The sequence below is a fragment of the Triturus cristatus genome, chromosome 10, assembly GCF_964204655.1.
Source record: "Triturus cristatus chromosome 10, aTriCri1.1, whole genome shotgun sequence".
NCBI classification, from domain to species: domain Eukaryota; kingdom Metazoa; phylum Chordata; class Amphibia; order Caudata; family Salamandridae; genus Triturus; species Triturus cristatus.
Window position 1 is genome coordinate 1,145,250,057 of NC_140593.1, and position 18,007 is coordinate 1,145,268,063.

Genomic DNA, 18,007 nt, shown 5'->3' on the forward strand with positions numbered 1-18,007 from the left:
CCTGGCTGAAAAAGGACCATATTGTGAGCGAAAGCAATGAAGTCTTCACACAGCCAGACCTGTTTCACTGACCTGTTCAATTCCGGCAGCTTCTCCAGATCCAGAAGAGCAGAGTGGCTCATAATCCTGCTCACATCAAACTGCTGAATGAGCTTCTCTAATGTTCGACCCATCTGGTTCTCTGCGAAGAAAAGTAGCTTTATTTACAACTGGCCATCTAGCCTCCTGCTGCCTCCCAAACCACTCCTTTTAAAGATCTATGGGGAAAATCGCTCCCTTCCCTCTCCTCCCCAAGCACCACTTGCACTAGTGCCCGAGGATTTCAAAGTTGAGTGAAGGAGACCGATATCTGGCTTGTGCTGTGGATTTATCATAACTTGTTTTATCACGCAACCCAATCCGGATTGAGACAACAATGAGTAATGCTCAATGGACTCCAGGGACAACATATACACAGCAGTACAAGTGAGTCAGAATCTTGCAGCACCAGGCGTTACTATGATTCTCTTGGATCAGCAACACAATTAAGCTCTTGGAATAACACAAAGCACCAATATCATGCTTGTGAACCAAAAGGGAAAAACAGTTCCCTAGACTTCCACGAAAAACGACAACACACTGCCATCATGCAAATGGATCGACAGAACAAAGCAGTGACCTCAAGCAGCTGGAGCGAGAGCCTGCAAACTACCATTACTACTCATCTACATCGCAAAGGCACATGAAATTGTTTTAACCACACAATTATCCTTCTACCTGACGTTCAGTAACCTTGTAGGTGGCGTACAGTCCTGTGTCGGCCCAGAAGGAGGGACAACATCTTCTCTAATGAATATCTATCAAGAGCTGTTGTCCTCCTGCAACCTGTGCACTGATATTTCCTAATGTCCATACAGCACTCAAGACCATAGAACAAAACGCGTGGTATGCTACCATTACGCCAGCAGCCTTACTTCCGGTGTTATTACATCGTGAGGTAGGGGTTCCCGCCATTATGTCAGGAGTCTTTTACATCGCAGGTAAGTCAGTACATTAATGTTTAGACATACTTGAAAATATATATCGGAAATTAAGTTAAGTGTAAATGTTCAAAATAATTTAAAATAAAGAGAATTTAATATTAATCAAATAACAAAAAAAGCAGTGTAAAGATACATTTTTAAGATCATTCGGGTATTAAGATTTTAATTAAATTTAATTGATAAAAAGAACCGAAATTAAAGTAAACTGATTATCAATTTAAACGTAAAATAATGCTATTAATGAATTCCAAAGTACATGTTCAAGATAATTAATTTGAAAATGTTATTTTCAAATATTGAGGAAGAATTGAAAACATGTTTAGGATGCTTTTAAGGTTTGTTGCTTATTCCTCAGAGAAGCCGTAAATTAACTGATTTTTAATTCGTAATGCAAGAATTTAAATATATGGCATCTTGTTAAGTCTTCTAGTGGATCATGTTTCTTTTTGGCAATAAAATGGACTGGAATTGTGCTGACAGGAAGTTTCCTAAAATGACAGCGATGAAAGATTGCACCATTACATACATGTACAACAATTGAGGTTTGGAATGGGCCCACTTGGGTAATACTAATGTGATTATAGACTTAATTAAAGTAGACATCTGATCGAACGCGTGAATATATTGGCCCAATGGGGCCATACCTATGAAGGGTAATGAATTAATATATTAAGTAACTGAAAACAAGGATGATAAAATAATTACATTAGTGTATTAACGAAGTAAACAAACACCGAATGGCAGTTTGTGTAAAATAAGTTAAACAGATCCTGAATCAATTTTTAGGATATGAGGAGGATATGAGGTTAACAAAAACTAAGATGATTTATTGGAAAGAATGGAGGGGGGGGCGATATAATGTGGATGAAAATGCACTTCATGAATTCCACTCCACTATGTATGCACTTTGTGCAGAACAAAAGGCACTGCTGTCAAGCTACAGAAAATAAAATGCTGAGCCAATGACACAACGCGTCCTTAGGTGGAACACTAAGCTATCAACAGACCTTTCTAAAAGCAAGTACATTCTTGGTCGCAGGGCTCTAGAATGATTTACCAAAGGAAATTCAGGATTGGAACAATTATTGAATGCATGTTATAAAAGCTATAAAGCCGTAGTAATCTAACAAGGCTTTTCTAGAATGTGAACAAATTAGTTGACAATAACTTAGTTCTTGCACTATGCTGTTATTGTTGATATGAGAAGTGCTGAGACACAAACAGAGAATAGGTACAAAAGTGCCTATTTCAATAAATAAAATAAAACAAGCATGGAGGCCTGCAAAATAGCCGTCCACAGTCACTGGTCGACCCTCCAAGCACTTCTAGTACCTGTGAATCCAGAGCCAGAGTTCGTGATGAGATCAATTAATGCTTCAGGCAGGTAACCACTTTTGACAAAGTGTTCCAAGAAAATGTCCCGCTGTCGCTTAGAGAGTTTGCTGCCATCTTTATTTAGTAGAAGTGGAAGGTGGGCGTATTCAGGAGGCCGCCAGTCGAACGCCTTGTACAGGAGAAGATGCTTTGAGGTGGAAACTAGCCACTCTGCCCCACGCAAGACGTGGCTAATGCCCATGGTGTGGTCATCCACCACGTTTGCCAAATGATAGGTGGGAAAACCATCTCCCTTTAGAATGACAGGGTCACCCTCCACGACAGCCACTTCATGCTTAGTCCAGCCATAGACAAGATCCTGGAAGGGGTCAACACCCTCCTCCAGCCGGAAGCGGGTGGCATAAGGCAATCCCTGGGCTAACTTCTTCTGCACCTGTGAAGGGGTCAGGTGTCTGCAGCGGTTGTCATACCTGCGTAGCAGAGCAAAGGAGGTGGTTAGCAACAACATAGTCTCAACAAAGCAGAGACATAATGTGAAATACAGGAATTGGCAAACAATGATTATATTCTAGCCTGCAGCAGATATACCAAACAAGGGTAAACACACAATGGCTAAATCAGTGTATGCCTCTGAAATGAAACACAATGCAACAAAGATCGAAAAGTTGCAAGCAGAGCACCGCCATCATACATCAAGATTTAGCACACAATGGTCACCATGATGCGACAGACGACAATTAAACAGGTGACATTACAGTGTAAACAGGAGCGACATGACACAAAAAGAAGGTTGTTTTAATCAAAGAGAACTAGTCTCTATAGACGTGATGGAAGTCACAAGGGTGTATGATTGATGATGTATGAGTAAGGAAAAGTGTGTTTTCTTTTTATAAAGCCCTCACCCACCAGCCTAGTTGGTGGCATGCTTCATCATCGGGCCCACCCGATTACACCGAGTGCGTCCCGGGTGTGCTTCTACGCCTGTTTACAGCGGAGTAGGTATTTTTCTGAGTGTGCAGTGTTAGTGACGTGAGAAGTGAAAGGTTTAAAAACTGTCCAGTGGTCCCATATACCCAAAAGGATTTACTTTATTGTTTGGGCCTCTGGCAGTGGTAAAAACAAGGCTTTGGACTCCACCTACATCCAAAGCCTTGTTTTTACCACTGCCATCCTTAATACGGGTGTTCTACATTTTATACGAAAGAGAACCTTGAAATATATAATGATCTACTATTCTGTTTAGCCTTGAGAAAGTCCTTTTGGACGAAACACGTGTCGGCTGCCTGTTTCGGATGTTATGGAAATCTTGTTTGATATGAAATAAAAGACATACAAAGGAAAATAGAGACCATTTTATGGACTTCCATCTTATATACTTGGGTGGCTAAAGCCAGCTGTACAGATTTGGACTTCTTTTTGTGTGCCTCTGCATTTGTGCATCTTGTATACAAACCTCCAGTGGGACGTCTTTCCACCTTGAGAGTTGATTTAGCCTCCTATTGGCAGCGGGAGGCTTTATGCTTGGAGACCACTACAGCATACCAAATTCCGGAGTAATCACTTTCCGACGGATGAAAGGGGTAGATGTGCATGTGGAAAGTGGCATTTCTGCTTTGTTCCTTTCTGTGTAATGATTTGAAGTATTTTAACATGGAGAGAGCACACAGGGCACTGGTCCCTCCTCCGCGACCTAGTGCACCCCTGTGAGCCATATTTGCACGCTTCAACTTTCAGGATAGAGACGTGATGTTACAGGCCACCAGACAAGAGAGAAGCGCCTACCTACGAAGGGCACCAGATTGCCATTTTCCCAGACTACACGCAATGGGTGCAAGACCAACGACGAACATTCCTAGCGGTTAAAAGAAGATTGAGGGACAATGGATTCAAATACAGCCTTTTGTTCCCTGTTAAGCTGAGAACGCAGCAGGAGAGCAATGTTTTTTCTATCGGCAGCTGAGGCAACAGACTGGTTGGACGGTCTGGGGAGGCAGGGCACTTGGAAGGGCAGAGTTTTTTAGGAATCAGCCCAAGCAAAGCCCACTGAAAGTCACAACTCTCAGGGCAGCATGGTCACAAAGACACAGCAGGCCTCGACGGTCACTTCGGGCCGGGTCCTGGTGGGTTCAGACGGAACTCTTTGTATGGCTGATCCCTTTTCGGAGTCTGATACATCTACAGAAGATCAGCTGGTGCCTCCTACGGACCTCCAATTGAATGTATGCTGAAAGGTCATCGGAGAAAGAAAAAGGACTCCTTATAATCACAGATAAGTCATGTGGGCTTGGTTGAGAAGGGGGTCAGATACAATGGAAAGTTTCATTATGCCATATGTTTAATGCCGACAGGGTGGACACGCCCCTTTCAGAGGTTGAGGCATGTATGAGGAACTGGAAAATTATGTCTCTCACCTTGACAATGGCTTGACCACAGGCAAACCACTTTAAACTCACAATTTCAAAGTTATATTGTACGATGCCAGCTGGTATTGTTGAGAGTGTTAATGTTTGTCCTACACTGGCTGGCCACTATCTTGGTAGAAATTGGGTGGGAAGGTATGGGGCGGGGGAGGCTGTTCCTGACACCTTGTCAAGGAAGCCTGGGGATCGCAGCACTACCCAAGGGGTGGGGGTTAAGAATGTTGGGTTTGAATGGGGAAGGTTTTCATGGGAGGGGGTGGGGACCTAAGTTTATCAATGGTTTAGTTGTATCAGCGTCACACTTCAGGAGGAGTTGAAGGTGAGCACAATGGACAAGTGAAAAGAAGTCCCTGTTACGGCAACTATGGCTCCCTCCTTGATTAAGCAAATTACATGGAATGTGCGGGGACTGGCGATGTTAAATAAGCGGAGATTGGTGCTTTCTTATTTAAAACGGTATAAAATTGCTGTTGCATGTTTGCAGGAAACATGTATGTGGGGGATACGATATCATGTATAAAATGTAGGTGGAGGGGGCAGCTCTACGTGACGTCCTATTCTGGGTTCACTTGGGGGGGGGGGGGGGCTCTCATCTGGATGGCTCCTGGGGTGCCGTTCCAACACCTACATCATGTTGTGGACCCGCAGGGTTGTTCTGTGGTCCTGCATGGAAGGCTGGATGGGCAGGAGGTTTGTATTGTTAATGTGTATGCCCCTAACTCAGACTGTCTGGTTTTCTTTCCAGCGGTGATGGCCGCAGCAACCCCATACCTACGAGACAGAGTGATTCTGATGGGTGACGTTAACTGTGTGCTTGATGGGGAGCTGGATCGGGAGCCCCCAGACAGAACACTAAACCAAGACTCACAGGCACACTGAGAGACACACTGCAGGTATTGGGGCTGCGAGATGTTTTTGGAGAGAGAGCAATCCCTTGGGGAGGGCTTTTTCCTGTTATACGCCCGCTTCCAACACACATAGTCTAATAGATCAGTGTTTTTTAACTGATGAGATGTCCACGGAAGACCAAGACATCTCATATTTACCCAGATATATTTCGGATCATTCCCCGGGGCTACTTACGCTGGATTTAAGATGCCCACAACCAGCAATACCGACATGGAGACTGCAGGTGGAAAGATTGCCGGACCCACCATTTGCCAAGACAATAGAAGAGGGACTTACTAATTATTTTAGGGAAAACTGGGGGACGTTGGCCAGAAGAGCTATGGAATGGGAGGCGATGAAGGTGGTAGTGAAGGGCCTGTGTATTAAAACTTCCTATGGAGTGAGACAGCATCTGGAAAGGGATGTGAAACTACAGGAAAGTGAATTACAGAGGCTAGAGCCCATGCTCCATGCACATCCCCAACGTATAGTAGAGTGGAGTGAGACCCGTAGTGTATGATGGAATCCCTTGAGCACCTAGGTGAATGTAATCGAGAGGCATATAGGCAGCGGCTCCACATGGAGGGGGACAGGTCAAGAGCGTTGCTTGCGAAACTGTTGAAAAACGAGAAACCTACACCCCCGTCGTTCAATTGATGGATCCAAAAGGGAACATGGTTTCCAATCAGGCAGCAATTTTGGAGGTGCTAACTGCACATATGGAAAAGGTATATGCCTCTGGGGTCTCTACCCCATTGGAGAGAATAAATGAGTTCCTCTCGAGGGTGGAACTGCCATGTCTGGACGATGAGGCGGGAGACGAACTAGAAGATCCACTCACTAGAGAGGAAATCCTGAGTGCGATTCAAAGATTGAAGCCTGCCAAAAGTCTGGGCTCGGACGGGTTACCATCTGAATTTTATAAAACATATGCTCCCCTTTTGGTTGACCACCTCTTGGAGGTATACAACGAAGCTCTGCAACAACGGATCCTGCCAGATAATATGAGGGAGGCTGTGGTCATCATGATCCCCAAACCCGATAGGGACCCCCACTTGGCAAAGTCATATAGGCCGATCTCGCTTCTTAATATAGATATGAACATTCTGAGTGGAGTGATGGCACAACGCCTTTTACCCCATATTTATTTTTTGATTCAGCCTGATCAATCAAGATCTACCCCCAAACGTAGCACTGCAAATAATCTCAGGAGATTGGCCCTGGTGTAGCAGTCTCCTAGAATTGAGGAGGAATATGCAGTAGCGCTGCTCGATATCGAACAAGCGTTTGATTCTGTGGACTGGAGGTACGTGTGGGCAACATTGAGAGCAATGGGGCTGGGTCCAAAGTTCTTACGTTGGCTCCAACTAATTTATATGGCCCCACAAGCTAGGATGCGCCAAGGGGGACCGATTTCCCGAGCATTTGAACTACAACGGGGTACCAGACAGGGGTGCCCCTTGTCACCTCTATTGTTTGCGGCAGCTATAGAACCGCTGGCAGAGACCTTACGTTGATGACTAGAGGTATGGGGGATACGACTGGGAGATACACACCATGTGGTGTCTATGTATGCGGACGACACTCCAGTATATTTGCATCAACCAGCCCAAGCAATCCCGAAAATGCTGGATATACTGTACCAATTCGGGGAGGTTTCAGGTTTAAAGACTAATCCTAATAAGTCCAGGTTGCTGCTGGTGGGATTTTTGACACAAAAACCGTGGGATGCACTTCAATAGGCGGGGCTCCCGTGGGTGGATTCTGACCCTAAATATCTGGGGATCAGACTAGTAAATGATCCCACGAGATATCTGGCTCTCAATACAGGGCATGTGATCGAAGGTATAAAAGGTTCAATTCGCTTCTGGCAACAGTTACCGCTGTCCCTCATGGGCAGAATTGCAATTATTAAAATGATAATACTTCCTCGATGTCTGTATGCCTTACAGCACTCCCTATATGAGGTACCAGCGCACTTTTTTGAGACCCTGAACGCATTACTAATAGAATTATTGCGGGGGCCCAAAAGGAAAAGAGTGAGTCTTGAGACATTACAGAGAACATGGCAGAAAGGTGGATTGGAAGTCCCACACTTAGAATTATATTACATGGCATCCCAGATTCAGCATGCAATACACTGGCTGAACGAGAGTGACAACTGGGAGAAAACATTACTGGCAGGCACATATGGAGGGCACTCATTGGCAGCACTATTGATGTTGGGGGTGGGCACCCCACGGTCCGTCCCATACATAGTCCCTCAAGTGGCACGGATATGGGAACAAGTAGTTAAAAAAGTTGTGAGACACGCCCCTTATGCCCCAGATATGCCCCTATGGGTGGTACAACCATTTGCCAAAATAGAGGCCTCAATGTCGATCCGAAGATGGAAGGAGGGCAGGTGCCCGACGATGGGGGATCTCTTCCACAATAAACAATTCATTACTAGGGGAGATGCGGAGTCAATGTTTGAGCTGGGGACAGGACAACATCTCCAATATGGGAAGATTAACAAAGTTGCAAGAGAGATATGGACTTCTACCCGAGATGAACCTGCGGAAACCAGGGTTTTACAGGTTATGCTATATATGGCGCAGGGGAGACGCTTCATTACGCACTTATATAGGGCGTTGCAAGAGGATCTGACAAATGCAGCCCTACCGGTTCAAGTTAGATGGGACACTTGGGGAGCCCCTGGCTGAAAAAGACTGGATTAAAGTACATGAAGGGGTCAAAGCTATACATTTGAATGTTAGGTTTAAACTAGTCCAATATAACTTTGTACACCAGGCATACCTCTCCCCAAAAACACTTAGTAGGATCTTTCCGACAAGACCTGATAGATGCCCCAGATGTGGAGCTGCTGACTCGGATTTTATCCATATGGTATGCCCGATGCGGTCTCAGTATTGGACTTCAATATTGGAGAAAATAAAGGAGACGATGGGATGGTCCGTGCTAAAGGCATACGGGAGGTGTTACTGGGTCTCCTTCCTGCTCCAAAGAAAAAGAAACTAAGTAGGAAATTCGTAATGCTTGGGTTGGCATTAGCCCAACGACGAATTGCTATATCATGAATGGGCACTACTCCGCCGCAGATTGAATCTTGGTTGAAAGATTTGGAGGAATGGGCAGCGGCGGAAGCGGTAAGAATGAAGAGAGTGAGACGTGATGAGAAACTGGAGGACGATCTGCGGGCTTGAGCAACCATGCTGGCAGATATAAAGGACTTACAAACACTGGCAATAACATCCCCTATACGCAATCCCCCACAAGACAATGACGCACTGTACCTCGTTAGACCTTAAAGAGTCAAAATAGGGAACACCAAGACCTAAACGGATATAAGGCATTTAAAAAGGAAGGTGAAGTTGAAAAGTTGCGGGTAATAGTAGGATGCAAGGGGGAGGGATTTGGGCAACTGGGTAATTGTATAGTTATCCTTGATTCAGGAAACGAGTTGGCATATCGGAACGCATATGAACCTGTTGTAATAATGTTTAAAAATGTAAGCGGACTGTGCAAGAAGTTGTACTAAATGCATGCAGATGTCTGATGTATGTAAATTAAATAGTGCAAGTTCCTAAAATGACAATAAAGAAATAAATAATAATTTTTAAAAAACCTAATCCCTAAAGCTTGGCCCCTGCAACCGATTTACTTACCTGCCATTAGTGTGGCTCCGAGCGCCCCCAGTCTCCACTGAAACGCATTCGTCCGAACTCTGATTTTGACCTCTGGACCAGGCCACCCCTGTGCCGCTGGTGGTGCAGTTTTGGTACTCACCTTACCCTTGCCACATGCTGACCTTTGGTCCCGAAGACTGGAACTCTAAGTGCAATACTTACCTTTTTAACCGCAATATTGTTTTCCTACAGGATAACATTAAACTGTTCAGTGCCGATTTTTGAAACTGAAAAGTATTTTTTTTTAAAAAAGTACTCAACTTATTACAAAGGTCTTGATCTTAATTGAGTACAAACAAAGCTTATTTTTCTAAAATTGATGTGGATCTCCTTTTTGAGTTGTGTGTCCATTATTGGTCTATGTTGTGCAATAAAGGTCTTACACTGCACTGTGTTAGGCCTAATGCTGCTGTCCACACTACCACTAATAGAGCACTTTGGGTTTTACAATGAGCCCTGTACACTTTTGGGGAACCCCTGGACTCTGTCACAGTATAACCACCTAGTGGCATACCATATGCAGAGCCATCTTGCTACAGATAGGTTGATGCATGGTGTCAGACAAGGTACATCAGATATTACCTAGGAGTGAGGGAATGCTAGAGAGGATGCAGGCGAGTGGGAGGCACTATATATCTGGTGGGAAGGCATCCAAATGCAAGACTATTGGATAGAAGAGCTGGCAGATATAAACAATCACGGGCTACCAAATAACAGAGGCCCATCACGGACAGTCATGGGCTGGAGATCAAGATCAAGGAAGGCACTGACTAGGAGAGAATGAAAATTGATGTTTCAATGGCTGGCATGTGCCAAATTGGTATCTGCAGGTTTCTGGAAACAAGTGACGGAGCCAGCAGTCTTTAACTGGCTAACCAAACTGAGGGTAATAATGGCAATAGAAAGAATTTCCAAGCGTATAACAAAGGACAAGGATACTTCCTTGCCCGTGTGGCAACCTCAGCTGGATGACATGGGACAACAAGTTTAATGCCGACCCAGGCTGCGAGCATTAAGTCTCTTCAGTTAGGTTCCATATTCCTGGCGACAAGAATGAGAACTAGCCAACGTGATTCCTTAAGAAAAACACAAGGAAAGGAGTAGGAAAGACCTAGCCCGATGAAAGGCACTATAAAACTGGAGTCTCTAGGAGAGGAGGAGGGAAGAGGAGTGGGATGGGTTTTGAAGAGTGGGATGGGTTTTGAAGAGTGGGATGGGTTTTGAAATAAGATAATTTATTCAAGGCAATGGACAAAAGAGGTGAGGTTCCTCGCAATTGAGAATTCTGGTGAACATATGGAATGTTGAATGGAAAAGGTTAACAGGTAAACTCTATGATATTTTCCTTGTTTATTAGATAGTCTTCCTCCCCTCCTTTCCTTTTCTTCTTCTTGCTCCTCCTTCCCCACAAAACAAAATACCTTTAAAAGCTTTTTTCCTAAGTACATTTCCTAATTCCTTTATGGCATTCCTTATATATTGTTAGACTTCAATGTATCTTGTTTTATCTCATTGCCTGATGATTTTCTTTTTGTATTGATGTTTTACTTGGATTATCATATTCAATAAAGCTTTCTAAACAAACAAAAAGAAAAGGTTAACACATGGTATTAGCACAAATCCATCATTTTGGATACTGTATATTAGTAAAGATGGACAATAAACAAGCGTCAGTCATGTCTTTGCTACCACACTTACAACACCCTGATCCTCTGTACCGTGGGGTCTGTCGGCTCCGGAGGGCTTCCCGTTTCAGCAGTTCCAGCCGCTGAGGGGTGCAGAAGCAGTGATAAGCATGTCCGCTCTTCAACAGTGTGTTAGCTGCCTCCTGGTACAGCTCAAGGCGGTGCGACTGGTGGTATGGTCCAGAAGGGCCACCTTGGCGAGGGCTTTCATCTGGTGGGATTCCTACAGAAAGAAACATTTAATGTACCCATAAATACAGCAAGCTTCATGGTAACAGACACCTTGAACACAACACAAGTCCTTGATTTTTAGACAAAAGGGCTGTTTTTGGAACCTCTAGCTTTACTTTACACATTCTAAGCCTGGGTCGTAATGACTAGAAGTCATCAAGTGTACCGCTGACCAAAAACTCAGGAACAGATTAAAGAATCACACAACATGAGTCCTACAAGCAACAATGCATAATTTACCATTATAAACAACCACCAGATAGAAAGCTACTGAAAATCTCTAGTCACAATGCTGCCATTCAGGGGCCATATGTGTGCACTTTAAAATACCTCTAAAAAATGCTTTGTAAAAAATTAAAGAAACATACATGTCCTGAATTTACAAGAGTAATTTGGGCATGCTCTTAATACACTCTTTTATTCCATGTCTACTGTTCAGTCTTTTCAAAAGTTTTCTCAAGTAGGATTGTGTTGATTGAGGAGCTTGGGGTTTTGGTAGCCAAAGACATGCTGGGGAAAAGTTCTTGTATAGGTGCTATTATGAGATCTGCACGTTCTATGTTAAATAAAGGAGTTCGGTTGCTGGCTGTGTGTCGGGTTACTTCGGATGAATAAAACTACAATTAGGGAATTCGTGGTGATTCAGCGTACCTGATTTACAACAGATTGCAAGGGGTAAGGGGTGCAAAGTCACATTCGAGTCCTGGTGCTTCCTCACTTGGCTAAATTAGACAGTCCTAGGCAAAACACAGTGGTCCTCATTCAATTCAGATTCTGATTCAAAAGCTAAAGGTGCATTAATAGCATTCTGTTTCCTTGCATATATTTCAGCAGGTGAAACCAGGTGGAACTGGTAACTTATGTGAGGAATACCTGGCACATCCAGAGTTCTGCAGCTCGAAGCGGGTGTAAACATACAATATTGCCACGCTATCCCCAATTCGAAGGTACAGAACTTGGAAAACACAGGACATAATGCACCCGAAAAATACTACAACCAGTACTATCGGGATTTACTGGTTTTGATATTATATCTCAAAATAACGTGCAACTCCTTTCTTCAGTTCACTTATCAGTCAAAACATGGGGGTGCCTAATAAGTGATTTAGTTAGAAGAGGATGGTGTGCTATACAGGAAAATGTATTCACTCAGTGTAGGAGAGTAGGATCTGCACTTATGTTGCCCCCACTTTTTTTCTGATGTATACACTGGTTTCTGGCTATAGTCTGGCTGGGTCCATGCTAATCAGGGCCCCAGTCTCTCTGTTCTCTCTAAACGACTTGGTGTGCATATTAGATGCACTAGTGATTGGATACTGTGGTACCTTATGAGCCCCTAGTATATGGTACCTTAGGTACCTAGGGCATAGGCACTTCACAGGCCTACCAGGGGCTGAAGCATGTATTATGCCACCCCTGGGAAGAAGACTCAATCTGACACCACAGGCCTGCTACTGCAGCCTGGGTGAGGTAGTGTTAGCACTCACTGAGGTATAGGTTCCTATATCTCACCATACACACACATATAAACCTATCAGTCACCCCTAAGGCAGGCCCTATCAATCCTGAGGGCAGGGTGCTTGGTTTACAATGTGAGGGGGTGCCTCTGCATGACCAGGACCCCTCTGCAGCTGGCAGAGTCTATTCTCTGTGGCTGTTTGTGGATGCGGTTAAACCATATACTCTTACATGCATTATAAATGCTAACTTTGGAATGACTGCATCAAAACATGTCGTGTTTGGTGTCAAACAACTTGGAATCATACCCCCACATCGGTCCATGATGTGGGAGCATGATCCCACCCTTCTAGAGGGGACGACATGTGCCTACTGTGGTAACACGGTAGAAATCTGAAAGAGCCCTGGCATCACAAAATAGATGCCACCAGCACAGACACTGGGCTGCCCTCCTGCTGCTGACTGAAACTCGCAGTGGAGGGGGCCCAACAATAGGCATCCTGTCACAGGGAGTTGTCACCACCTTCCAGACAGGATTTAGTGTATTGGGGCTGGGTGGGTGCACTCCTAGAGTGCTTTGAAGTCCTGCACTGGGGGAGCAGTAGTCTCCTCTGTGCATATGCCAGCTCAAACCGCTTCAGGGGCTACCTGTCCTTGCTCTGGCCCGAAACTGGACAAAGGGAAGTGGGTGTAACCACCTCCTCCCCTGACCCTCCCAGAGGAGTGGTCATAGAGCTAGTCCCTCCCCTATCTTCAGTATAAGATAGGAAACTTTGCCATTGCAAATCAGATAACCCTGGACAATGCTCTACAAAGAAGAATCCTGGCCCTTCGACGTTCCACTACCTTTGGAAGACGGAAGAATCTCCCTTGGAGTCAAGGAGTGACTCCCCTGCTTGGCAGGCACCAAAAACTTGAATCAACGGTCGCAAACTTTCCCGCTCCCGCTGGAGACCGAAGTCCCTGCAGCCCCGGAAGTGGATTTCCTGACTTCTCGACGGCCATTGTGAGTCCCCAGCAAAACTGTGGCGAGTCGACCCCACGAGTGACGAGGAACAGCAATACCCAGGTACCGTGCACTATTGTCTAGTGCAACCCCTTCACGACGTTCTACGAACTTGTGCTTTGGACCACTTGTGGCCCAAGCCTCCAGCAGGTTTTGCAGCGAAAATCAGAGGCCTACCCCGTCCCGAGTGACCGTGGGCTCATGTGAAGCATTTCCTCACGAGGCGTCTTCGCAATCCCTTACCCGTTGGCTTGTGGGTCCCCCGAAGACTTTATCGAACAAAAGAGCTCCCCTGGCTGCTCCAGGCCTGCCCTCGCTGGGTGAGTCCCTCAGACCTTGTTGGTCTGCACCATTGACTAAATTCACTTTCCACGAGACTTGCTGCTTCCAAGGCTTGTTGGCTCCAATCCGGTTGCCAACACCGCAGTCAGCTGCAGACGTTGTGGGACACTCCGAATCCAGCTGCTGGTCATCGTCGATCTCTCCTGGACCTCATGAGTGAAGAGTCAAAACACCCTTGATCACCTGAAATCACCCGACATCCGTGGGCATCCCTCTTCCTGGCCCCGGGTCACTGGCAAGTGACTGTGAACACTGGCCCTTCAATTTTCAGGTCATCTGCATCTTGAATCCAGCCTTGGATTCCACCGGACACTTCTCCAGTCTTCGCAAGCAGCAAATATTTTTTGGACTCCATAGAAAACAGCGACGCGACCCAACACCAAAAGACACCTATGCACCCGGCTTCCCTGGGTGAGGTAACTCGTGCACTCCGGTGCTCTAGTGTGTGATGGCCCTCCATCGAATTACTTACCTTGTAAGTGGCTTGATTGTAGACTTCCTCGAAGTACCCTTAAACTTTAAAAATCAAACTGCGACTTGCTCCATTGAAATCAATAGGGAACCCGCGGCTGTGTTCTCACACTGCATGCGTCTCCTGTGGGTCTGTTACTTACCTGCTTTTGCTGCATTAGTGAAGCCCCAGTGATTCTACAGGCCCTAGGCCTTGTCATTCTGCAAGTCGACTTTCCTAAACCTCTTTTTTAGTATATGGTCTAGTACGCCCCTAGGGCCCTAGCCATATTTGTGCTTAACTTATTGTGAATTGTTGATATTTGAATGTGTTCCTGACTTCTAATCTCATAAAGAGATCACTAGAGTGTGTCTAGAAATAAATACATATATACCTGTGTGGTGTCCTTTCATTTGGTAATTCAAGAGATTATAAGGTAAAACAAACTGCTTTACATTCCTCTGAGACTTAGCCTGAAGGCTGTTCTCCACCGCTACCACTAGGATAGCTTTCTTTAAAAGGTTGTCTTCCTATCTACCATAAGAGTCGAATTGGACTGGTGCAAGGTGGCCACTATAACTAGTGATAAGCATATGCCAGGCCAACTTCTCACACTCAGGAGTCAGTGCGATACGTCATAAGCGCTGAACAAACATAAAGCTCTTTACAAATTACTACCTTATCTGTGAAAACAGTGTTACACTGAGTTTTAAATCAAAGTAAAAAATAAAAAGTGCCTACTTTCATCCAGTAAACCTGCCCATTTATGCTGAACGTGCTTTGTTGAAAACGGCTTAAAAACGTTTTGACACCATGAAACATTTCTATCTGGACCAAACCCCCTTATGTCAAACTAATTTTCGGAGGTGTGTTTACTTCAGGTTTGAATTACAATTCATTCAGCAATACTGTGCATTATAATCTCATTCTTCAACTCATGTTCAAGGCTCATTCACAGCCGAGCACAAATTACCACTCACCCTGGGCTTTTCCTACCAATTTACCATTTATCAGAAAAAAAGGCATATGGCACAATAAGTATGTCAGCACAAGCGTTTCTGCACTTTTAACCATGGAATTACCACCAGCCATCTGTTATGCGATGAGGCCAGAATGCATTACTTATGTGGTAAAAACGTATCACGAAACAATTTTACTGCTAAACTGTGAAAGTCTCGAAATAGTTAAATAGTAGTAGCTTTTGTAGCGTATGTTTCTTCTCATTTTTTACAACATGCCTTGTACTTAAATGAGCTCAATTACGGATTTCTGCAATGAAAACCAAAGCCGAAGCGGTCTGATTTATCCAAGCAATTGCTAAATACATTACATTTGTAGAGCTTAAATGCGTTTTATTTTGACACATGTACAATTGTATTCGTTGTTCATATCAGATTATGCGTTTGGCTAGTAGCAGATCATTTTGGCATGGAAAAAAACCAGCAGTGGCTTCTTTCCTTGGAATGTGTAACTATAAAAGAACCTTCCAACACAATATATAAGGTAACTTTAAGGACTCGTGCACTTGTTACATAAATCTGTAAGCCACAAGTTGGGATTCTGCTAGGGAACTCTGCATCTCATCGTTCCAAAATGGCTCATAGCAGTAATTTGGCTACTAGTAACATCACATATTTACAGAGCTTGGACAAAGAGAGAACGCTGTGGTCGGGTTCTATATGAAACATCATTAAACACTTATTAAGACTGCTACTTAGCAGCCCCAAATAATTCTCCTGCATGATCAAAATGCCTTGTTACTGACATTGGTCAGTTCAATTTATGCTTGAATTTAAATCAGCAGCATTTTTGTGCAACTTTAGGCTATATTGTCACCACAAATACAGGCCAAGCCCTACAACATGCTAATTTTGCCCTTAGGGGAGAGGATGTAGAGCAGTCGACCTCGAAGCTGGGGAGCCGGGTTCGAGCCTTGGCAGGGACGCTCAACATCCTGTGATTCTGGGCAAATCACTTAATCTCCCCGCCGCTTAACAAAAATGAATGTGTCAATCTATAACGAAACTGGTGCTCATGTAAAGCGGTCTGATACCTGATATCTTTCAGTCGAAATTGCGCTATATACAACTTTTAATTAAAAAAAATAGATTCATTAAAAGGTGTCCAATAAGGAGCAGATGCTGTTCTTTTTATAGTGCGTATTTACTTTAAAGGAGAGAGGTGTAAAATTATAATAGGCTCTTCAACAAAACATTCCCTTACTTAGGGGTTCGATCTTGAGATTAAAACAAGCACCTCGCAACATTTCATTCCAGGTCCTATTTGCCTCCGACAAACAGTCCCTGCAGGGCCTATACTAGGCATGTCACTGGCGATTCTGCAGTATTGCAGTGTTTGAGCTCTCCTAGCTGTAGAGATATATATTTATAATTATTTGTAGAGTCCTTTCACAAAACACTGTAAATAGCAAGGATTTAGCATCACGAGTGGTGCATGAGAGGGTGGAGCACACCAGGAGCAGCCCAAACTGTGTAGAGCGGGTGGAATCTTGACACGCGTCCCCACAATAGCTCTCAACCCTGCAAGAAATAAATCTAACAAATAGACATGCAATCATCCTAACTGTTGGGGATGCAATACTGAGCAGTGGAAACAGAATTTATTTTATGTATCGTCCATAAATTTTTGGACCACACAAAACTAAAATTGTTTTGGAATGTTGCTGGTTTTAAATGAAAAAAAAGTATTGGTGAGACAGTCGCTGAGCTCCTGTTACTAAGTGTTAGAGTACCTGCCCATTCCAGCATATCTTCGATGGCCTCTGCAGCTCCGGGCACCAGGCGGCTTTGGTCTGTGTCTTCCAGTCGAAGGATAAAGCTCCCGCTCTGCTGTTTGGCAAAAATGTAATTGTAGAGAGCTGTACGAAGACCACCCAAATGGAGGAAGCCTAAAAAAAAAAAAAAAACAGAAATCACACATGGAGATTATTAGCTGCATGCCATGATCAAGATCCCTGCAAATATGTGGCAAATGTTGTAAACCCATAATTATGTGCAGCCACAGAATCACAAAAATCCAATGGCCCGCAATATTGTCCACTGTTTTGTCAATACTTTATTGATGAAGAGGTCAACCGTAACATTTTAATTTCAATCAGTGGCCACTGTTAGCTTCATTTTGAGAAAACTGTTTTTTTTCAAGCCACACTACCACAAAAAATAAATATGCAATTAAAAAAAAACATAATGGGTGCTCATGTGTGATATGTTCCTATATTGCCATCTCGGGGTTCTTATAACCTTGGCTGTTTAGTTTCCATGGTTACAATTATATATATATATATTTCAAATAAACGAGGACGACGCCTTGTGCGGTTTTAACTTTTATTTTCTGCCATTACCAAACGCGTTTTGACTGTCAAGCAGTCTTGCTCACTGGTAAAGAAGTTTAAAATGTGGCCATTTTTTAAAGTGCATAACGTGCAATAATACAACTACAAACGTGACTGACATGGAAAAC

At 44.1% G+C, this 18,007-nt stretch overlaps 1 protein-coding gene across 2 annotated transcripts in view; it reads right to left on the reverse strand.

The window, feature by feature from the left end:
• EARS2 (glutamyl-tRNA synthetase 2, mitochondrial) overlaps positions 1-18,007 on the reverse strand; it is a 69,441-nt gene that overhangs the window by 30,037 nt on the left and 21,397 nt on the right. For both annotated transcript variants that reach the window (XM_085629503.1, XM_085629505.1), the window contains 4 exons: positions 17,280-17,435; positions 11,073-11,262; positions 2,355-2,827; positions 73-181 (listed from right to left, as the gene is read on the reverse strand). In XM_085629503.1, the coding sequence (XP_085485629.1) occupies positions 73-181; positions 2,355-2,827; positions 11,073-11,262; positions 17,280-17,435 (928 nt within the window). The remainder of the gene's footprint in view (positions 1-72; positions 182-2,354; positions 2,828-11,072; positions 11,263-17,279; positions 17,436-18,007) is intronic.